This window comes from Pyrus communis, chromosome 11 (genome assembly GCF_963583255.1).
Source record: "Pyrus communis chromosome 11, drPyrComm1.1, whole genome shotgun sequence".
NCBI lineage: Eukaryota > Viridiplantae > Streptophyta > Magnoliopsida > Rosales > Rosaceae > Pyrus > Pyrus communis.
The window spans coordinates 15,034,248-15,058,535 of NC_084813.1; the positions used below are offsets into that span (position 1 = coordinate 15,034,248).

The window sequence follows — 24,288 nt, forward strand, 5'->3', positions numbered from 1 at the left end:
ACATAAATTTAAGTTGTTGTAGTTTTTAAATTTAAATAATAAATTATGTTTGGCCCTATAACCCTTTGGCCCTCGGTTGGAGACGGTTTTTTGTGACAGAGCTAAAACAAGTCATATGGCCCTTTAGCCCTCGGTTGGAGATGGAGGCAAATATGGTCATGTACTATTCATTAAAAATATTAATATCTTGGAGGGCCAGATGGCTAAAACGAGCCATCTGGCCAATCCTCGGTTGGAGATGGCCTTATATGGTTAGAAAGTCTAAGAAAGGCCATGAAAAGTGTATTTCCTTTCGCATGCATAGATTTGGACCCCATAACTCGAGATAACAAATCTAAGGAAATTTTATTTGAACCCAACTATCATCTTTTCACACCCAACTTTAATATTTTTGCACCTAAACTCTCGATTTTACCCTTACAAAAACTGAAAGGAAAAAAAAAAAAAAAAAAAAGAACAAAACCTGAACAACATTGTTTTCGACGACACTCCGCCATATGCCATCAAATATGCCATCATCGCCATCGTTTCTCTTCCTCATTCACTTCTTATTCTTCCTTCTCTCTTGTTTCTCAAATTTGTATCCTATAGATCGACAGGATCATTTCTCACCCTAGTGTTTTTGGCCACGATGATGGGGGCTGGAACTACCACTTTAGACCAAACCTTGGCAATGATGGAGCGTGCCGGTAACGAGGTGGAACTAAGCATCATCGTTGGCAAACACCGTGAACGACTTGCCGTCGAAGAAGTTAAAGACATAATAGGATGTGTAGGTGTCAAGATCAAGTCCGACGTAACTTTTGTTAAGGGAGAAGGCAGTGAAGATAAAATTGAGAAGGAGGCACGTGGTGGTGGTGCTATGTCTAGTGAGGGACGGGTTTCAGCCGTTAGGTTGAAAATGGGAATAGAAAGATTATTTTGCATAAGGGTAAAATGGGAATTATGAAGAATAATTTTTGTTAATGGGTGTAGAAAGAAAATTTTTGGGTCTAATTAAAACTACTCATCAATATATTGGATTGTTCATGAGTACCAATTAAGACATATTTAGTTTGATTTTACTTTACACCATCATCACCAATACCAATGTCACTTCTATATTATGGTGATATCAAATTAAACTTGTCTTAACGGGTACCCGTTAACAACCCAATGGGTTGATTTGTCACCTCTACTTGCAACTATCTAGCTGTCTAGTTTCCAAAATGAAGGATTGTGTAGTCTAACTCTCCTTTTTTTGCCCCCTCCAAATAATACTACAGGGAAACCACAGCAACTGGCCCAGTGGTAAAGGCACAAACTGTAGCTCCCCAATAAACAAAAAATTTTGGAAGGTGGCGGGTTCGATTCTCCGAGTTGATGAGTCTGCTTGATTGTGGTCACGGACAGGACAAAACCCCATAGCCTCTCCGAATCTGGAAGAGATAGATAATTGTGGCTTGCCGCCAATTGTCCCCTTTAAAAATAAATAAATAATAATAATAATAATAATGCTACAGGGAGTAATTCTATAACTCTGTATAAGAAAAACGTGAAAATCCTTGGTGGAGTGTCCTTAGTACAATGTGAAAGTACTTGATAAAATTTAAATGATGACACTTGAACATAATTGATGTGGAATTTTTTTCTTCATGAATAATTTAAAAAAAAAATAGATGTTTCAGATTATTGAATAATGTTATGTAGGTCTTTTGAACATCACCATCCACTTTAGAGTTTTCATCCCAAGTGAAAATCACCAATAAACTTCAAGTTTTCATTCCAAAATTTATACTTAGCTTATATAATACGAAGTGGAATAAGTAGTGCGAATTTTGGGTTAGAAACCGGGTTGGGTTAGACATGGTGAACTAGGCATCAACCTAACCCATGAAAACTTGAGTTGAGGTCGAGTGGGGTTAGGTTCAGATGGTCAAAACTCTTTGATCGAGTTTCAAACAAAGTTGAGCATCGGTAAGTTTGGGTTGACCTAATGTAAATCACTCTGCATAGAGCAAGTCTAGCCATTACCTAAAAGGCAAGGCAAGGGATACCAAGTTGCTCTTTAGCCCAAAAAATTACTTCCACTACTCTATTTCGTGGATTGGTGGGGCAACACTTGCCTAGCCAGAAGCTCAATCAATTTAAGCCAAGTTCAGCAAACAGATAAAGCTGAGGTTAGCTACATGCGTGTTTTTTTTTTTTTTTTTTTTTGTCTGGCGAGTGTAAAATACGTGGAGCTTGGGCTAGTGGGTCGACAACTTTGGTAGTTGTGGGTTCTGTTGCTGCATATCCAAACTTTGTGCCAACTGCTAATTGATGTGGTGAGATGATAGTCGTCAGATTTCCAACTACCTAATGATCCGGAATGTTGGATTTCCAACAATAAAAAAAAAATTGAAAATGTATTGTTGTGCCACATGGCACGTTCTGGACCGTTGGATTCAATAAAAAAAGAAACCCAACGGTAAAGCTTAATCTAATCATTAAAAATGGACAAAAAGAGAAAAAAATTATGGAAAATTTTAATTTTTTAGTATAAAAAATGCCCAACCATCTTCTTCATTTGTTTTTTATTTTTAGTTAATTATGTTTGTTTGTAATGCTGTACTTTGCTTTGTATAAATTAAATTCTCGGAGTTAAACCAGAAGTTTTATAAGAACAAACTTACAAAGTAAACAGTTAAAAACACACTTACAAGGCATAAAAAATAAAAACTATATATTTATAAATAGTAATCACCCTTACCCTTACCAAACTAGTGAATTTGCATAAAGGCAACCACTTTCCAAGGGGCAACGCTCTTGCCCTTTCCCTCACCCTTGTCCTCCTAAAATAAGCGAACTTGCTCTTATACACTCTCTAATGCGTATCATAGTAGGACCCCAGTGTAAAAGCGAAAATAAACCCGCACAATTTCTCACAATTTTGTCAAGACTTTGAAGATTTGAGGCGCATGTAATTTTGATTTCTCACGTCGCTATCCCACAAAGTAGAAATTAATTTATGCAGGCCACATATTCGTATTTATTTGTTTTTTTTCAAACATTTTTGTATATATTTTTTTTTATTCGTACATTTTTGTATTTGGTTAGTTGCAGCTGGCAAGCACGCACGTTAACGACCCCGTCATAGTATTTGACAATTTTGGGCTTGCAATTTGGAGGGAGAGACGGTTGGGTCGGAAGGGTAAGCTTTGAAAGGTCGTTAAACCCAACGGCTCTTCCTCCCACCCTCCCTTCCTCTTCCAACCCAGTTCTTCCATCTCTCTCTCTCTCTCTCTCTCTCTCAGTAATCAATTAAGAAGGACAACAAACACGTGAGAAAATGGCGCGACTTGAATTGAGACATGATGCTGAAAGCAGATCATCATCCGCTTTTCACACAACCAACAGTCAGCTACCAAATCAATTAGATGGAAGAGGTGGTGTCAAAGGAAATACTTCTATTCACAATCACTTCGTTTCTTTTATTATAACAGCTTATAGCTTCTCCTTCCTTACTCTTCTCTGTACCCACTCCAGCAGAGCAAGAGGAGGAGCTAAAAAGCCTCATCTTTCTCTGCTTCTGCTCTTCCCCAAGTGCTCACTCGGGTACTTCCCGATTTTCGAGATTTTTCAATCATCAGTAAGTACATTGTCAAGTTCCCAGTTGAGTTGTGAATCCCAATAGTGGGTTGCATTTGTATTTTTTATTCCCTATGTTCATTGTTTGCATGATGCTAATTAGTGATTTGGGCGGATGGAGTTTGTTCTTAATGGTGATTAAGGGTCTTAATTATGTGGTTAATGATGATAGCTCTCACCTAACTAATCTGCATTGATGTTAATGTGGAATTCTTGTTAGTTTATGGGAGTGATGCAGAAGTTGGACATGGGTTTTGAATTCTGTGTTTGCACAAACTGATTGACATAGTGATTCACTCAAATGCCACTTGCTATAGAAATTTTAAGATCGAAACTAGTTAGAATTCGGTTTTCATTAGGGAATGCAGTAAATTCTTTTCGGTTCTCTCGAATGGTGAGATTTGATTGTGGCACTGATGCCTGCCTAATGACGCGATGCACATTTGATAAATTCAGGATTTGAAAGCTTAAATCATGGCTGAAGATCTGGAGAAACCATTGTTGGATCCTGAGAATTTCAATCGGGATGGTATCGATTTGGTAGGTTATGCATTAGTTATACTACAACAACAACCACATTTTGGAATTCACTCCCCTACAATAGCATTTTAAAACACTTCCAATGTAACAGGAACGCTTGCCATTGGGAGAAGTCTTCGAACAACTGAGGACATCACCACAAGGTCTTTCAACCGAAGATGCTGAAGCCAGATTGGTGATTTTTGGTTTTAACAAGCTTGAAGAGAAGACTGTAAGCACCAAAGTTCCCAAACATGCTTCATTTAAATTCATTATTTAAGTTGTTCCTGGCATAACTAAATTCACATCCATTCATTTCAATGCAGGAGAACAAATTTTTGAAGTTCCTTGGTTTTATGTGGAACCCCTTGTCATGGGTTATGGAAGCTGCAGCTATAATGGCTCTTGTCCTCGCTAATGGCGGAGTAAGTAAACTCTTAAACTAAGTATTCATTTTCGATTCAGGGAAATGTAAATTCTGATTCATAACTTTATACTGTAATGGAATGTTCGTACAGGGTGAGGGTCCTGACTGGCAGGACTTTGTAGGGATTGTTGTCCTGCTTATCATCAACTCAACGATTAGTTTCATAGAGGAGAATAATGCAGGAAATGCTGCATCAGCTCTAATGGATCGCTTAGCTCCGAAGACAAGGGTATGCCGGTTTGCTTGATGCCTTTGGCTCAGAGAATATCATCTTCAGGCACACGATAGACTATTAGCTCACATGTCTTTTATGCAGGTTCTCAGAGATGGGCGCTGGACAGAGCAAGATGCAGCTATTTTAGTACCAGGTGACATAATTAGCATTAAGCTCGGGGACATCATTCCGGCTGATGCTCGTCTGCTTGAAGGAGACGCGCTGAAAGTTGACCAGGAAAGTGCATTTTTTTTTTTTTTTTTTTTTTTTTTTTTTTTGAAACCAGGCAAGAGCCAACTTCTGTTGATAAATGGATATCTGATTGATGTGCTTGTAATTTTCAATATAAATTTAATACGAATCCGGAAATGAAGTAGTATTGTTGAATTTGTTTCTGGCAGTCAGCTCTTACAGGAGAGTCTCTACCTGTGACCAAGAAGACAGGTGATGAAGTATTTTCTGGTTCAACATGTAAACATGGAGAGATTGAAGCTGTTGTGATCGCAACCGGAGTTAACTCCTTTTTCGGAAAGGCGGCACATTTGGTGGACTCCACTGAAGTTGTTGGACATTTCCAGCAGGTAATTAAATAGCCTAACATGCAACTCATGATGGTTCAAAAGTTTGAAATCGCGATGTGACATCAGTAACGTGATTTTTCTGCAGGTCCTTACCTCCATTGGGAATTTCTGCATTTGCTCTATTGCTGTGGGAATGATTCTTGAAATCATTGTCATGTTCCCAATACAGCACCGCTCTTACAGGGATGGGATCAACAACCTTCTTGTTCTCTTAATTGGAGGAATTCCGATCGCCATGCCAACGGTGTTATCTGTTACACTTGCCATTGGTTCTCATCGACTTTCTCAACAGGTACATCTCTTAATAGCTTTAAGTCCACGATATTGTGGAACCTTCAAGAAAATTTATGCTTCCAAAGAAATCTATGGACTTATATAGCATAATCTGAAATATTCACTGACATCGTTTGCATACCTTTGTCTTTTATTTTGTGACTTAGGGTGCCATTACGAAAAGGATGACAGCAATTGAAGAGATGGCAGGAATGGATGTCCTCTGCAGTGACAAAACTGGAACTCTCACCCTGAATCGCCTAACAGTTGATAGAAACCTAGTTGAGGTATGAAAGCTGACTCTGTGACAGTCACTTAATCCTAACAGCTAGTTTGTTCCATGGAAGTAATCTTCGAACCATGGAGGCAACTTTTGAATATTGGGTGTCCTTGATATGGCATGTTTGGTCATGAATTTAGGTTGAATAGATGCATAAAAAACATATGTACCTTTGCAGGTTTTCAACAAAGATCTAGACAAAGACGCGGTCATCATGTTTGCAGCCAGAGCAGCTAGAATGGAGAACCAGGACGCTATTGATGCAGCCATCGTCAATATGCTTGCTGATCCAAAGGAGGTAGAGATATAGGATTACACTTCAACCCTGGAGTTTTGTCTGTTTTCCGTTCTATGCTTATGCCTAAAATTACCCTTTCTTCTATAGGCACGAGCAGGTATTACAGAAGTGCATTTTCTGCCCTTCAATCCGGTGGACAAGCGTACTGCTATTACATACATTGATTCGGAAGGTAACTGGTATCGGGCCAGCAAAGGAGCTCCGGAACAGGTACTGATGTGTTCAGAGAACAAGAACCCTAACTTAACTTGCCCCCCAAGTATTATTCCCCTTACCATAATCTCCTGATAGTATAGACTTCTAATGTTGTAGAGAGTGAGGAAAGTACTGAAAACGCAGTTAGGTTTACAATTTATATGTAATAATTGCTGCAGTTCGACAAACATGATTTCTATTGTTTTTTTTTTTTAATTGTCATCCTGAAATCAGATTCTAGATCTATGCCCGGAGAAAGACGAGATTGCTGGAAGGGTGCATTCAATTATTGAAAAATTTGCTGAAAGGGGATTGCGGTCTCTTGGAGTTGCCTTTCAGGTAAGCCAGACAAACTATGTTCTAAATTTGGTAACGGTTTTTTGAGCACCGGTTGAAATTTCTGACATTTTACAACTCCCAAATTTTGCTACTGCCAGGAAGTTCCAGAAAAAACTAAGGATAGCCCTGGAGGTCCATGGACATTTGCTGGGTTGTTGCCCTTGTTTGATCCTCCTAGGCATGACAGTGCTGAGACCATTCGTAGAGCGCTTAACCTTGGAGTCTGTGTAAAGATGATTACAGGTACATTTTTGATTGACTTTGTTTACAGGTAATCTTGGTCTCACACACAAATGTTATCGTTGACTTTGTTTTTTTATTGAAATTGTAAAACCCTTGAGCATAAATGTCAAAGACAGACACTGATTCTTGAGTTCTTGTTCTCACATCAGGTGATCAGTTGGCAATTGCAAAGGAGACAGGGCGGAGACTTGGTATGGGAACAAACATGTACCCCTCCTCTTCGTTATTAGGCCGCCACGTAGAAGAACATGAAGCTCTTCCTGTGGATGAGTTGATTGAGAAGGCTGATGGCTTTGCTGGTGTCTTCCCGGGTAATTAATTGAACACCTGTTTCACAAATTAAGTACGTTCTCTCTGGATCACTCACTTAGCTTATCCTTGATTTGCAACTTTCAGAACACAAGTATGAAATTGTAAAGATTTTACAAGAAAAGAAGCATGTGGTTGGGATGACTGGAGACGGAGTTAACGATGCGCCTGCTTTAAAGAAAGCAGACATTGGTATAGCAGTGGCAGATTCCACAGATGCTGCAAGAAGTGCTTCTGATATAGTCTTAACTGAGCCTGGATTGAGTGTGATTGTCAGTGCTGTCCTCACCAGTCGCGCTATATTCCAAAGAATGAAGAATTACACGGTTGAGTAGCAAACTAGCAATCTTTTTCTCCTTTTTTTGTTTACCTTTGTTCTTCGTTTCTGCATTATTTCAATGGTAAACTGATTAGTTTGCGTGAATACGCAGATATATGCTGTCTCCATAACAATTAGGATTGTGGTAAGTTTTCTATATTATAGTCCCACCTTCAAATAATTTTTTAGACTTAATGCTAAGTCTTTGAAGATTGGTTATGTTTCAACTTTCCGTAATGCTTTAAACTTCATCCTTCTGCAGCTTGGTTTCGTGCTTCTTGCATTGATCTGGGAATATGACTTCCCGCCTTTCATGGTTCTGATTATAGCCATACTGAATGACGGTAATATACTGAACTGTGATAGCGTTAATATTTATTCCTTATATTCTAATAAGATGATCAAGCATCAATAACAAGAAATTTTAGATCATGCAGAAGAATATTAAGAAAAACATAACAGATGCAAACGAATTTGTAGATCAGTTATGTTTAGACATTCAGAGACAATTATCAACAATGAGTAACTGACGTTGTATTTAAATTTTAAATGCAGGAACCATCATGACAATTTCGCAGGATCGCGTAAAGCCCTCCCCGAAGCCTGATAGCTGGAAGCTGAATGAGATATTTGCTACTGGCATTGTCATTGGCACATACCTTGCTTTAGTTACTGTATTGTTCTACTGGGTTGTTGTTGACACTGACTTCTTCGAGGTATGAAACACAGAAATGAGGTTTATTGACTTTGTTTTCTAAGATCCTCTGCAAAATAAGCAGCAGAAGATACATTAACTCGGTTTACATCTATGATGCTTACTGATTTTATATCACTTGCAGAGAACCTTCAATGTAAGAGATTTATCGAGCAGTAGTGAGGAAGTTTCGTCTGCTGTATATCTGCAAGTCAGTATCATCAGCCAGGCTCTCATATTTGTGACAAGAAGCCAGGGGTGGTCATTTCTTGAGAGGCCCGGAACTATGTTGATGTGCGCTTTTGTGGTGGCTCAACTGGTATGCCCATTTCGATTGCATCTAAGAAAATTTCCTCACAATCTGATTTACATTTTCATGTATTGAAAATTTGTTTCTGTAAAAATATTAGGTGGCAACTTTGATTGCTGTATATGCAACAATCAGCTTTGCATATATCAGCGGCATTGGATGGGGATGGGCCGGAATCATCTGGTTGTACAGTGTGATTTTCTACATTCCTTTGGACATCATTAAATTTGCAATTCGCTATGCTTTGACGGGGGACGCCTGGAATCTGTTATTCGATAGAAAGGTGTGTGCAATGTTCTAAGTTAAGTTGCGTTGAAACTTTCTAGCATTCGGCTTGAAATGCTAACTTCGATTTCTGTGTTGCTTTTGATATTCAACAGACAGCTTTTACTAATAAGAAAGACTATGGGAAGGAAGATAGGGCAGCTAAGTGGATACTTTCTCAGAAAAGCTTACAAGGGTTACAAGACTTTGAGATCAACAGGACCGGCAAGCGTTCTTCTTTGATTGCAGAACAGGCCAGGCGACGCGCTGAAATTGCCAGGCTCGGGGAGATACACACTATGAGAGGACATGTAGAATCTGTACTGAGGCTCAAGAATTTGGACCTGAGTGCCATTCAATCAGCCCATACGGTCTGAAAAAAATACACGGATATCTGCAAAATGTATCAACGTGTTATCAATACTCTGAAGGCACGAATTTATCAGCATTTGCTCACATGATTGATGCTGAGTATCTGCAAGAAATTGACATTTGGGTTTTCGGTGGTGGTCAATTCTTTGGGTTCTAAAAGGTCAGAAAATCCATTTGCTTAATTAGTATTTGTTGCAAATTTTTGTGTAATAAAATTAGGAAACTGCAAACTCACCTGACATGCACAGGGGACTTTTCTGTTTATTGGATCTGATGTATTATTACATATGGTTTGCTCTTTTAAAAGAGTAATACACATTGAATTTTTGTAGTTATTCAAAAGAAGATTGTTGCTATTTTTTTTTGTACTGTGTCAAGGATTGAACAAGATGAATTGGAGTAATTGGAGTATGAATGTCATTGTTGGAGTGATATTTAAGGCAAAAGAAAGTTCTAGTTTAATCGATTTTTCTCTGAATAGGATGTCCGTTCTTTACCAAAAGAATGGACTGTCAATATGGTGTTGATACACGATCGATAATATTGGTAAATAACTTGTAGGTAGCAAAATGTATCAACATGTTATTGATACATGTTTTGACATTATTGATACAAAACCCACCATTCAATAAAGGACAAACGTCCTACATAGAGAATTTCGAATAATGCAATAACCAAGCTTTCTAGTCTTTTTTGGGGTTGAGATCTGGACATTTCACAGGCAGAATCAAAATTGATCTATTGGTGAAAATGTTAAGGGCTCTGCCTTTCTGCACTCCTTACAACAACAAAACTAATGTGAAACAAAGCCAGAGACTAGGTACAGTTCTACTTGTTGAGTGCAGTAAATTACTTGGACAACAAGCCACATCATCATATGATCGAAGGCTGAAGTCGTTCAAATGACTCTACCTCGTGAATTTTAGACATCCGAACGATGTGCACCTTTCCAAGCTTCACGGAATTGATGTAATCTGTAAGGGAATGTGACAAGGTAACAGGAAACAGAAGCCCCGTCATTCGTGCAAAAAATGGAGAACCAACCCTCTCTATACTCTGGTCCATGTGTGTACCCCGTTGCTAAGCTTCTTATGAGCTCCCACGCAGCATTCAGGTGTTCTGGTATCAGGTATCTCATTCCAAAGTAATGGTTGTTTGGCTCATCCTCCAATCTCTTCAAATATGCATGTCAAAGAACAAAATAACCAAGTAAATACTAGAAAAATATTAATTTTGAGCAGAGTACAGAACGACTATTTTGGGGGTGCTAATACAATTTTTTAAACGGGGTGTAAAATCAAAGGCTTGAATAGTCAAGACTTACATGTTCGATGTAACAACTTTCATAGTGAAGGCACACCCCGAAATGCCTAAACATGAAGTTTTCGTAATCATAAGGAAACCAGGGAAGAAGATCATTTCAGTAGACAACCCTGAAGTACTTTGGGACCGGGCTATCTAAACACGCATCCATGTACCTCGCTAGCTTCCAATCCCCTACCCTAGGCTGTCCAAATGTGTACACACCCAACAACCTTTGCATCAACTTCATCTCCTCATGCGACACCAGCACTGACATGAACAAGATGGCAATAGCTCCGCCTAGGCTATGCCCGTGACTATAACTTTTGCATTTTTGTGCTCCTCTAGTAATCTCTTGAGCTTTCTTCTAACAGCATAGTATGCCTTGGGCCCTTCTAAGAATTTCCGCTTCCATACCCTATGTGTTTCATTTGAAGGTGGTTTCGGAAGGTTACAACATTAGTTCTGTTCCCCAAGCCTAAGGCTTCTAGGAATCCCATGTGAACTTTCCCCACATTGGAATTTCATACCAACAATAGTCAAATTCGGTACTCCAAATACTGGCGTAAAAGGGTTCCCTTCCCAGGAAGCTGATCGATATCAGATTTGTATCTTTAGGCTTGTCACAGAGTATGAACAAGTTTGTAGACATCTGCGAGCAAAAATCTATCATATCATCATCCGAAAAAATAGAGAGGAAAAATGAATTGGACTTATGAAGCTCATTTCAACTATGACCAAAAATGTTCAAAATGTAGTTTCTTACCATTCCAGCAACTGCAGAAGTCCACAAAATGCATCTGCTCACTGAAAGCTCAAATCTAAACTAGTTAGTATTTGTAGAAATATGAAGAGAGAACCAAACAAGAATAGAATTAACTGAAATGATTTCCGCACTCCTTTTTCTTCCCATGCAATCATTCCTTTTTTTTTTTTTTTTTTTTTTTGAGCTTTTAGATTGAATAAATCAAAGTAAGAATTAAGGCACAAAAACAAAGAGAGAGTATGTAGAAAGGAAAAACGAAAGCGCGGAGTTCATTTCCCATGGATATAACTTGCCTTCCAATTATCTAACACAACTTTTCTAATGACTTTGTCATTCTCATATGCTACCTTGGAAGCCATAAAGCAGAGGTCCATAAGAGTCGGATTCCCCGACTTCGCGCTTGTTCAGAAACAGAAGAAACTATGTCTTCTGCTAAGTTTTCACCCTTGCAGAGGTCTACCCTCCCATTCAAGTGACCAAATACACATATGAAAGTCTCTGTGTCCCTCTGTGACACCACCACTTTTCCTACACCCCCAATCACTATTAAAGCATATAGTAGGTGGGCACAAATTTTGAATAGAAAGATATGTCCAAACAACTCCAAGAGCATTAATTCTGTGTATGCCTATACTTCTCTCCATTGTATACATTGAATTTCCAGTCACCATGAAGTAATGGTTAACATGTTGTGAGTGCATTACTTAATGCATATGCAGTCCGGCTTTGTGCAGAGCATCCTTTTAACCTGTTGAGAAAACCTAAATTCTACTACATTTTCTTTAAGTTTAATTCATTTTATCGACATGGTTGTTTGTTATGAAGTGTGAAATTATCATTTGAAATTGAGACTTTACACCTAAAATTGATGCTTTAAGGATTATTCTATACCCTATGTAAATAACCAACCCTGTTAATAAATAGGACCATTGTTGAAAAAAACTGATAAAAATTAAGTTTTCTTCATGTATTTAAAAAAAAAAGGATAAGAAGTCCTGCACAAAGAATTTTTTCAAGTATATTTTATACTTACTTTTTATGTGTTCACACTCTTAACTAGCCTCTTCACGTACGTGCGGATCACTCACAGCAAACAATGTTAGAGCAAGTGTGGCTTGCCCAACCTGTGAATAGTGCTTAACATGTTAAATTTGAACATTCAACCTAAGATTATTTTAATTATTTTTCAAGCTTTACCCGACATGAGATTCATACTTTCAACACAACTCTCAAGGTTCTCTTAAAAAAATTTATATATATATATATATATATATAATTGTACCTCAAGGTTCCAAGTAATTACTGCACTCAACAAGTAGGAAAAAAGAGAGTAGAATTGTACCTCAAGATTCTTTTTAATCCCACAAATTATGGGTTTTATTTAAAATTTCATTAACATAAACCACTAAAAAATTTAATTTTTAATTTAAAATAATAATAACTTACATAGAAATACACTATTACATTAATGTCGGAGACTTCGAACAAAAACTAAAGACTAACAAGCTTTCAGTGAAATAACATTGATAGCTAAGGATCGCATTCAAAATATAAATACATCACATGGGAGGAACATGTCCTTTTATTTGTAGATCAGTACCCATGGAATGGAGATATCCTCTCTTGAAATAAATGCATAGTCTCAGTGGCGTCACTAGTTCATTGAATGTTTGCCATGTGTTCAAAAATTACTCTAAATATCCTGTTTGTCATGTGGCATCACTAGTTACTTGGAAAAAAATCACAAGAACATCTCCAATAGGTGATGCAAAATGCCTTGAAATTAACATTTTACATTTTTTTTTGTTGGTCGCAAAATTCGGCAAGAAGATGTAAATTTCACACTTTTCCATAGCTGGATTTGAGTACTAAGATAGATGTAGAAAGCGTGCATGTTTGCCTTTTTATTCTATCATTAGCATAAAAAACTAATCGATGCCCAAGTTTGAACTTGATTCATGTACCCTAATGGAAAATTCCCACCAAATTCTAACTGAAACTAGTGGCAATGAATTTGACCATACAAAAGATCTTGATAATGCACCTTGCTTGTACACCAAGAAAGCTTTCTCTTAACTATGCCGGTGGTAAACCCGTCCAAGGAAAGTTTTTCTGCTTAAAACGAGGACATCTAAATAAGGCGGTTCTTTCCGAGGCTCACTGAATCGATGTAATTTGTAGGGCAATGTGCAGAGAGACCAGGAGCCGCAAGTCCTTTGATCCTTAGCAAAATGGAGAACCATCCCTCTCTGTACTCAGGCCCATATGTGTAGCCCATTGTTAACGCTCTTATTAGCTCCCAAACAGCGTTCAGATATTCCGGTATCAGATATCTCATACCAAAGTAGTTTCTGTTCGGCTCCTCCTCCATTCTCTTCAAAGACGCACACGTCACAGACGAAGAAAATAACTCAGTAAAAGAAGAAGATAAAATATAAAACTACGTCTGCAACGAACCGATTTTACAGTTTGAAATATTGAGATCCTTAATTAACTAGACAGAAACTTCCTATTGTGCCGATTTTAAAAAGCATGCTGCAATGTGTAATGTAGTGGCATCAAGAAGGAACTGCCGGGTAAAATTCTTTACTTTCTCTGTATATGACTTGGCCTAATGGTATGCGGGACGTTAAGTTCAAGGATCGAATTCGAGGACAATTAATAGTAATACAAAACTTAAGAGAAATAAAGTGTATAAGTGAAGGATTGAGTACATACTTGTTCATTGTATAGGCTGTCATAGTATAGGCACACCCCAAAGTGCTTAAACAAGAAGGTTTTGTCATGGTAAGGCAACCGGGGCACAAGATCGTTGCAATAGACAACCCTAAAGTACTTTGGCACCGGATTATTCAAATGGGCTTCCACGTAGCAAATGTGTATACACCAAGCAAGCTCTGAAACCTCTGCATCACTGCCCTTAAGTTTTATTACCAGTCTGGGGCTGCCCAAATGTACATACTTGTTCATTGTAGCCCCGGATTATTCAAATGGGTAACAATGAACAAGTATGTACTCAATCCTTCACTTATACATTTATACAAAACTTAAAGTACATACTTGTTTATTGTAGCCCGGATTATTCAAATGGGTAACAATGAACAAGTATGCACTCAATCCTTCACTTATACATTTATACAAAACTTAAAGTACATACTTGTTCATTGTAGCCCCTGATTATTCAAATGGGCTTCCACGTACATAATCCGGGGTTTTCACGTACAAAACTTAGATGTGCTCAACCCTTCACCTATACATTTGAATAATCCGGGGCTTCAATGAACAAGTATGTCCTCAATCCAAAACTTAAGAGAAATAAAGTGTGTAAGTGAAGGATTAAGAGAAATAATCCGGATTATTTCTCTTAAGTTTTATTTCCAGTCCGGGGCTGCCCAAATGTGTACACACCAAGCCAGCTCTGAAACCTCTGCATCACCGCCCTCTCCTCATGTAACACCAGCACTGATGGGAACGGTATGGCAAGGGCACCGCCTAGGCTATACCCGGTAACCACGAATTTTGCATTTTTGTGCTCCTTTAGTAAGCTCTTGAGCTTTCTTCTTGCAGCATAGTATGCGGACTGCTTCACCATGTCCGGTGATCTATCTTGTCATACTGATCACTTCCACCTTGTTTCATAATGTTTGAGGCCGATGCTTTGGTACCTTAGGAAGGTCTTTTGCTAACACCAACACAATTGTCAGGAGTGAATTCGTTGGGTATCCCTATAAGTTGATTGTAGAAGGTTGCAGCATTCGTTCTATCGCCCAAGCCTAGGGATTCTAAGAATCCCATGTGTACTTTCCCCAACTTAGGAATTTCATACCAAGAGTAGTCAAAATCGGTACTCGGCATCAAAAGGTTATGTGCCTCTGAAGCTGATCAATAGCAAGTTTGCATCTTTAGGCTTGCCGCAAAGTATGAACACTCGGACATCTGCTTTTGGAAATCTATCATTCATCATCCCATAAAGGAGAAGAAAAATTAATAGGACCTATTAAACTTAGAATTTTGAAATTTGAAAGTACTATTGACGAGATCCAAAAGTCATATTCAAGAATCAAAATATACTTCTTACCATTCCAGCAGTTGTAGAAATCCACAAAATGCAACTGCTTTCGTTGTCTAAATTAAACTAGTTAGTATTTGTTTGCACTTAAAATGTGCACAATTTTACGTATTTGGGCTTAAAGTCAAAATATGGCATTTGGAGGATGATTGTGCAAAAAGGCTAACTTGGAAGATATTTGGCTACATCAAGTGGGGTAGATTGACATTAAAATATTGTTTTTCCCTTTTGTTTGGATGGTGGAGTTGTGCCAAGAGCTTTGTTTAATCAAAACAATTGCATGCTTTCTCATTGCAAGCATGTTGGCTTCTTTTACTTTCCTTGTTTTTAGCTCTGGTGCTCACTCAGTAGTATCAATCTCCTTTGTATTTTTATTTACAACCTTCAAAACCATTTCCCAAACCACCAGAAATTGCCACAAGACTAGAGCAACTTGCCCGATCTCTCGGGAACAAGCTCGACCTTGTATTTAGCATCCTTTTGTACTTATAATGCTTTGTAATTTAAATAGCTACATTTCTATACAACTCATTTCCAATCATTTAATTTACAAGAAATCTACAATACCAGTCATTTACTTTCCTCTGTCATGTACACTTCTAGCAAACCTGCCATTTACATATTGTTACATTTCTCCACATAAGTGAAGTCCTTATCTTTAAGGCAAAGAAAGAACCTTGATTTGAGTCACTCACACTCAATGGCACAATCTCTTGGTTAGAAGTCGAACTCAAGCGCAATCTCAATCATTTAGATCCCGTCTACTAGCGGCATCTAGTAGTGGCATGCTAGCACCGGCCAGTTTCTTGTTCAAGTAAATTCTCATAATGCCCACGAGGCCCATGGCAAATTTAGGGGGCGAACAGTATTTATTACGATGAGTTAGCCACGAAAATACCAAGGACATAGCTAGACAAGAATAGCTTGCCTTCTAATGATCAACCGCAATATATCTAACAACTTGGGCATTCTCGTACGCTAACTTGGCAGTTGTCATACAGAGATTCATGAGACCCCAGTTATCCAGTTCACTGTTTATACCGATTCCTTTAGAAAGAGAATAATACAGTTTCTGCTAAGTTTCCACCCCTATAGAGGTTTATCCTCCCATCTAAATGTCCAATTGTGCTTTGAAAGTCTTTGTGTCCCTCTGTGGCACCACCACTTTTCCTACTTCCCCAGTCACCAAAATTTATAGTTACTAATTACACATCCAGGATTAATATGGAGAAACAACCTACATTACATTCTTCTAATCAAGAAAACAAAACAAAAAATGGTGAAGTTGTACAAAATAGAAGAGAATGCTTTGAATGATATGTTTATTCTTCTCAAGAAGAGGTATAATATACAATCCTAAGCCTAACCAAATAGGGAAGAATAATTACAAAGAGATTTCTCCTAGATTACACGGGATCCATCCTAAACTAGGAAATCCTAAATTATAGGAAACTATACAACTCAACACTCATCCTCAAATTGGTGCATATATGTTACACATGCCCAACTTGTCTAGAAACTTAGAGAACATTTCACTGGAAACTGCTTTGGTGAGAATGTCAGCTATTTGATCTTTCGTTCTAATTTCAGGCACTTCAATTATTTTACCTTCTAGCTTTTCTTTAATAAAGAACCTATCAACCTCTACATGTTTAGTTCTATCATGTTCGACCGGATTATGAGCCATATCTCAAGCAACCTTATTATCACAAAACAACCTCATCGGTTAATTATGTTTGACACCCAAATCTTGTAGTAGTAGTTTAAACCATAAATCTCACAAATACCAAGGGCCATACTTCTGTATTCTGCTTCTGCACTCGACCTTGCTACTATTCCCTGCTTCTTGCTTCTCCAAGTAAACAGATCTCCACCAACAAGGTTGAAGTAACTTGATGTTAAGCGCCTTTCATCACTCAAACTGGCCCAGTCAGCATCCGTATAACGTTCACTACTAAAATAATCATTCTTCTTAAATAAAATTCCTTTCCCTGGACTTCCTTTCAAATAACTCAATATCCTCGTAACTGCATTCATGTATTGTTCTCCTGGATCATGCATGTATTGACTAACGACACTCAAGGCATGAGCAAGGTCTGGTCTAGTATGTGCCAAATACATTAATCTTCCAACTAACCGTTGATACCTCCCTTTATCTACTGGTACTTGGTTTAAATCAATGCTCAACTTCATTCCTTCTGCCAACGGAGTAGTCACGGGTTTGCATGCTGACATGCTAGTTTCTTTTAACAGGTCAAGAATATACTCTCTCTGTGACAAGAAGATTCTTGACTTGCTCCTTGATACCACAATCCCGATAAAATATTTCAGAGACCCAAGATCCTTCATCTCGAATTATGTACTTAAATATTTCTGCAAAGCTACACGCTCATCCTGATCATTACCGGTAACTACCATGTCATCCACATATACAATGAGTGTTGTAAGCTTTCTATTCCGACGTTTCAAGAACAACATGTGATCACAGTTGCGTTGCTTATATCCAATTGCTCTTATAGACTTGGTAAATCTACCGAACCACGCTCTTGGAGACTGCTTCAACCCATACAATGATTTTCGAAGCATGCACACCTTTTGTCTATGCATATCTGGAATGTTACTCCCTGGTAGGAGTTCCATGTAAATCTCTTCTGTCAAATCTCCATGCAAGAAGATATTCTTCACATCGAATTGCTTTAATGGCCAATTAAGGTTTGCAGCCAAGAACAACAAAACACAGACTGTATTGATCTTGGCCACAGGGGCAAATGTATCTGTATAGTCAATTCCATATTTTTTGGTGTATCTTTTTGCTACTAGTCTTGCCTTGAAGCGATCCATCGTCCCGTCAGCTTTGTACTTCACCATACAAACCCATTTACATCCCACAGGTTTCTTGCCGGCTGGCAAGTTTGTGATCTCCCAGGTAGCATTCTTTTTCAAAGACTTCAACTCTTCATTCATTGTTGTTTGCCAACGTGGATCAACTAAAGCCTCATGCACATTGTTAGGAATAAATACAGTAGATAATTGATGCACAAATGACTTATTTGATTCTGACAGTTGACTGGTAGACATATAATTACTTAACGGGGATAACACATTAGACTCAGGGTTGGGCTTACTCATCGGATACCTAGTTTTACATTTAGGGTCGACTTCATAAGTAAGTTTAGGAATACCTAAGTTGACGCGATCAGGGAGACGACATGGTAGTGATGCATCTGGGATCGAAGACGATTGATTATGGTTATTGGGACTTAAAGATTAACTGTGAGGTAGCTGGCGACATAGGATTGTCTAATGGTTAAGAAACTGGCAGTGAGTTATCTGGCGATGTCAACTCGTCCCTTTCAAGGTTTTCAACATTGTTTCCATGTGAATGATCACCACTTGTCTCCAAGACATTACCACTTAGTTTCGATTCATTCACATCAATGTTTTCTTGCGAATGATCACCACTTATTTCCAAGACATCATCACGTAAATCCAAATCCTTCACACTATCTATATCTAGAATAGTATAATCAAGAGTTTGAACTTCTATTTGATTCTCCCCCTAAAGTGAAGACTCAGGATTGGTAGTATATATCATTCTCATGAAACGCAACATCCACAGTGACAAACAATTTTTTTCGTCAGATGGTGATAACAACGATACCCCTTTTTTATTTGAGGCATACCCCACAAACACACATTGTAAGGCCCGAGGTTCAAGCTTACTTCTTTGATGTTTATGAAGATGAACGAAGACCACACAGCCAAACACGTGAGGTGGAATATTAGGAACTGTAGGAGCATCAACATATGAAGAGAGAGTGTGGAGCAGTGTCTGAAAGTCGACTGATTGAGATGGAACACGATTCATGAGATACGAAGCTGAGGTGAGAGTTTTTCCCCAAAAAGATAACGGGAAACGTGCCTCGAGCAAAGAAGCACGAACAACCTCTAGAAGTTGATGATTCTTGCATTTTGCAACACCATTTTGTTGTAGAGTATATGAACATGTAGTCTGATGAACAATACCATGATGATCAAGAAAGGCACGAAGTTCAAAGTTTACATATTTGCTGCCATTGTCACTCTTGAGAACCTGAATTTGTGACTTATATTATACTTGTACCATTTTGTAAAACCGCTAAAACAAAGAAGTAACTTCACTTTTGGACTTCATCAAACAAACCCAAGTCATACGTGTGCAGTCATCAATAAAAGTAACAAACCAATGAGCAATGCCAAGTTTAGCAGTTTTAGATGGTCCCCAAACATTAGAATGAATTATCATAAACGAGATTGAACTTTTATTCAAACTAGGCGGAAACGAAGTACGATGACTTTTAGCCATTTCACAAACAGCACATTTAAAGTTAGAAATATCATGCTTAACAAATAGGTTAGGAAACAACCTCCGTAGATAGCCGAACGAAGCACGTCCAAGTCGACGATGCCACAACCAAATCTCCGAAGCTTTATTCCTATCTATCTGATTTCCTTCCACTACAAAAGCTTAAGTCAACATTCGTGAACTGCTCGATGTCAGCTCCAAGTAGTAACGCTTCCCCTTCCTAATACCATAACCAGTCTTCTTGCAAATTCGAATGTCTTTAAAAACACAAAAAGAAGGCCAAAAAATCACAAGACAATGCAGGGCGATAATTATTTGAGCAATAGATAATAAATTATAGTCAAGAGAATGAACAACAAGCATGGTATCAAGACTAAGCGTATCTAAAAGGGAGACGGTTCCTTCCCAGATAATAAGGGTAGGATTACCGTTGGCGACACTCATAACAATTTTGGTGGATGGTTTTAGGGTTTCTACCTATCTAGAATCACAAGTCATATGTTCAATAGCACCATAATCAATTATCCACGTATTATTCGTAGCAGAGGCAGACCCCTTTAAAGCCTTACCATTGTTACATGTATTAGTAGAGATTAGTAGAGGCAGACACTTCCACAACTATATTTTCAGAATCTACCTTCGCATTAGCAAATGAGGTACGCGTGGTCTTATTCTCATGTCTAAGTTGGTCGAATCGATTTGGAGAGGTACAAGTCCACACTGCCATTCCCAAGCAATCTTTTGTCTCTTTGCCTTTTGTCCAATATCTTCTTTGTACAAACAAACGAATTGACAACCAAACTCACTCCAATCTGGAGCAGTAACAGGCCTGTGTGGGTGCAGATTACAGATGGTTGAGGTTTTAAATCAAGGTGGTGTACGGTGCAGGTTGCAGAGGTCTAGAAACTCCTCAGACAGTGGAACGGTGCAGAGAGTGTCGTGGTTTTAAGTCAGATGGATGGTTGCAGCGGCAACGTACGGGTCTGTAGATTATGAGTCAAGCTCGATCTAAGGTAATTGGATATGGCTCTGTGATGCAATAGTAGGTCGGTGCAGTGGACTCGGGGTCAGCAACGACAGAGTCGCTCGCTAGTCAGACGGGTACAATGCACAACTGGTTGTGTGGTTGGTCGTTCTCGGGTCAGCAACGACGGCGTCGCTCACTGGTCGGACGGCTCTGCACAACTGGCCTAGGCTCTAGTGCCAAGAAGAGAATGCTTTGAATGATATGTTTATTCTTCTCAGGAAGAGGTATAATATACAATCATAAGCCTAACCAAATAAGGAAGAATAATTGCAGGAAATTACAACGAGATTTCTCCCAGATTACACAAGATCCATCCTAAACTAAGAAATCCTAAATTATAGGAAACTCTACAAGTCAACAAAAATGTTCTTCCTATAAAGGACACACAAATCATGAACAAAAAGACATGTGCAAAAAGTTCCAAAAAAGCATTAATGTTTGTATTTACCTATGCTTTTGTCCCTTAGTAATCAAAATTAAACTTCCATTCACTATGAAGAGAATGCTACCAAGTTAAAACAAACACATCCATTGGTGAAAATGACTTCCAATGTTCTCACTATGTAATTTTGCAAAAACCTAAAGAAGATGTTAGAAGAAAACAAATTAAGGAGACATGTGGGTCCATTAGTGGGCTGGATAGGATTGGTTCTTAGGGATATGATTGGATTGGCAAAGATTTGTAAGACAATACTTGTAACCCATGTATAAGGATAGGTTAGATAACCCACTCTAGTGTGGATTCATAACCCCTGATGTCCAATCATGTCCATCTCATATTTTGACACAACAAACAAGCGATTAAACTCGAGTTCATTTTAATTGATCACAACTTATCTTAACCAGCACACCAAACAATCCATTTTAGAAGAGAAACTTCAAGGGGGCTATGACACCTCTTATATAGAATGGGACCAACAAAGATAGGTCACACCAAAACACACGAGGATGCACTACTTTTCTAGGGTTAGCATTCAAATCATGGTTGAAGTGTCCTACCAAGTTTTTCTCCTATTTCAAGGTGCAAATAACAACTGAAGTAACAATAAATTTTTTGTCTATGTTTTACTGTTTTTACCACGAAGCAGAGCAGTGAGCAAGCCAAAGACACAGCCATTGAGAGACAAGAGGTTGAGGATGAAGTCCACAACGTAGCCAATCCACTGCATTGGCTTCCCAATAAACCAATTATTTTCCGAGCAATTATATATCGACAACACAATGACCCATTTGTGATCCTCTGTAACTCCACCCATCATTTCATCGTCTGAGATCTCCAAAAACCAGGCCCCACTTCCCACGTCCGTCGACACCGAATACCTAAACAATTCCCACACCCCTCCCTTCTCCGTCCGTACGATCAGGTAGCAGAACTCATCGTGGCCTTCAATATCAACTCCAACACAAGTCTTCTCTTGGTACTTGGTTTTTTCCATTTTTTATGGGAAATATTGAAACCTTTTTTTATGGGTTGATTAGAAGAGGGAAATAATAAATGGGGTTTATAATTTTGACATATATGGATTTGGGAAGGAGAAAGCAAGAGAGAGATGGGTAAGGATGGATCGTGGATGTTTACGTGTGGATGGCAGGTAGCTACAGAATCGTCCAAGTGTTTTTGGTTTGGAATTGGCAGCTTTTGATTTGCCTCTTCCTTTTGTCGTTGAACTCAAAATAGGATCGTATTATTCATCGCCATTGTGTCTCAAGTGTTGGGGATAGAGCGCCAAGTTACTACATGCCCCAAATACAAAAGCAAAAATAAACCACATTTTGGGTGGTTTTGTGCCATGTTTTGATCATTCTTTAACCTTAGTAAGTATGTAAACTTTGAATGAAAGCCTTTTTTGTCAGTTTAAGAGATAGGGTGTTCATTTCCTTGGATAGTTGCAAGACAAAATGTAATAAGACATGACATGACAAGCAGACAATGGAATCGTAGAATATTGTTTGATGTGTTGTAAAGTAAGGAATCTTATCTAGTATAGTTTGAGTGTGAAATAAAGTAAATTTTGATTGTGATGTAAATGAGATTTCTCCTTATCTTGTGTAAGTAAGAGACAAAAGAGAATGATGCCTCTTCTTTCCATATTGTTCCAGGAGAGGTTTGAGAGAGTTCATCCTAGATCGATAAATATGTGTATGTTTCTTTTGTAAGGACTTAGACCTAAATAAAGATTACTTGCTTGTATAAGCTTCCCTTGTAAAGTATACTTTCTTGTTTGAATCATCCTATAGAGTAGAGATTCTAGGTAGTGTATATTAAACTAGATCAGGGAAGTTTAACTAGGATTTGGATCCTCTTCTGAGCAAATGAGACAGATCCTCCTGACCTAAACACACCGGCATTTGGATTTTGATCCAACGACTACAAACAAGGGGCCCCTCTAAAAGTTATAATAATTGTAGCCGTGAGATCAAAATCCAACGGCCCGTGTATTTGGGTCAGGAGGTTCCGTCTCCTTTGCTCAAGAGAGGATCCAAATCTGTTTAACTACGGCTTGTATAAAAGAAATAGTCGAACAAACAGACAAAGGAAATTACGAGTATTTTGGTCCAAAGTTGACTCGAACAGTCAAAGTTGTAAAGTTCTTTATTATTGTCAAAAATAAAGGGTGACCATCATAGCAAGTAAATTTTAAATGTGTCTAAAACATCGTCATGTAATGTTATTATTTTACTCAAATTTTAACATTTGTCTTACTTTTTATTAATATTTTTAAAAGTGAGATATATTAATTCTATATTATATAACATGTGGAATGATGACATGACATGCAAAGATAGAACCATAATTTTTTTTCTCGAGTGGACTGTAACTATAAGCTACACAAGCTGTTAAAAAGCCTCCTAATTTTAGGTTTGGACATAAATAAAAGGATATTGTTGTTGACATTTTAAAAACTCATTGTGAACTTAAAGGTTCAAACTTCCTTGATTTTGTAAGAAAAATATAATTATTAGGAGTGCACAATGATTTTTTTAGAGTGACAATTACAACACTCAAATAAAATTGTTATGGATAAAACTCGACTATACAAAAGACTTTCATTAATAATAAGAAATATACACTTATTAAGGAGACATAATAAGTTTTGTCTCTCAAAATACCTGCGAAATATAACAATACAATTACAAATTACTATAATTGTCTTCAAGTGTTAGTGGTAACATAACTTGGTTCATAGCCACATTTCACATGGCTTACGTGTCTTTTGAATAGTTTGTAGTGTATATAATAAGAAGATGATGTGTAAGTAAGACGTAGTTTTTCTTCTTTTTGTTTGATAAGGTATGGCCTCTTCCCTTTTTGTTAACTGTTGTGTCTATTGTTAACTGGAAAAAAAAAAAAAAAAAAAAAAAAAAGAAGGAAGAAAAGGGGAGATACATGTACCTTATACTCCCAACAACTGCAAACTCATGAAACCATCTCACAATGTGAGTTTTGCTTCCAAGCAAACATGATGTGCAAGCATTTGGATTGTCACCGGAAAGAAGTTCTAATACTCAATTCTGATTGATTTAATTTCATG

General features: G+C 38.0%; 1 protein-coding gene and 2 pseudogenes across 1 annotated transcript; 1 reads left to right on the forward strand and 2 right to left on the reverse strand.

The window, feature by feature from the left end:
* The first annotated feature begins 3,447 nt into the window (after window positions 1-3,447).
* Window positions 3,448-9,579, forward strand: LOC137707660 (ATPase 10, plasma membrane-type-like). The gene is made up of 21 exons (XM_068446571.1): window positions 3,448-3,610; window positions 4,066-4,149; window positions 4,241-4,360; window positions 4,455-4,553; window positions 4,647-4,784; window positions 4,872-5,010; window positions 5,175-5,350; window positions 5,436-5,642; window positions 5,791-5,910; window positions 6,082-6,201; window positions 6,289-6,411; window positions 6,631-6,735; window positions 6,834-6,978; window positions 7,128-7,289; window positions 7,375-7,613; window positions 7,719-7,751; window positions 7,869-7,950; window positions 8,162-8,322; window positions 8,446-8,619; window positions 8,711-8,893; window positions 8,991-9,579. The coding sequence occupies exons 2-21, from the start codon at window positions 4,084-4,086 to the stop codon at window positions 9,249-9,251; spliced, it is 2,853 nt and encodes a 950-aa protein (XP_068302672.1). The 5' UTR covers window positions 3,448-3,610; window positions 4,066-4,083; the 3' UTR covers window positions 9,252-9,579.
* Window positions 9,580-10,119: 540 nt separating this feature from the next.
* On the reverse strand, window positions 10,120-11,958 carry LOC137709060 (triacylglycerol lipase OBL1-like; annotated as a pseudogene).
* A 1,472-nt stretch (window positions 11,959-13,430) lies between these two features.
* On the reverse strand, window positions 13,431-22,191 carry LOC137709061 (triacylglycerol lipase OBL1-like; annotated as a pseudogene).
* Window positions 22,192-24,288: the final 2,097 nt, after the last annotated feature.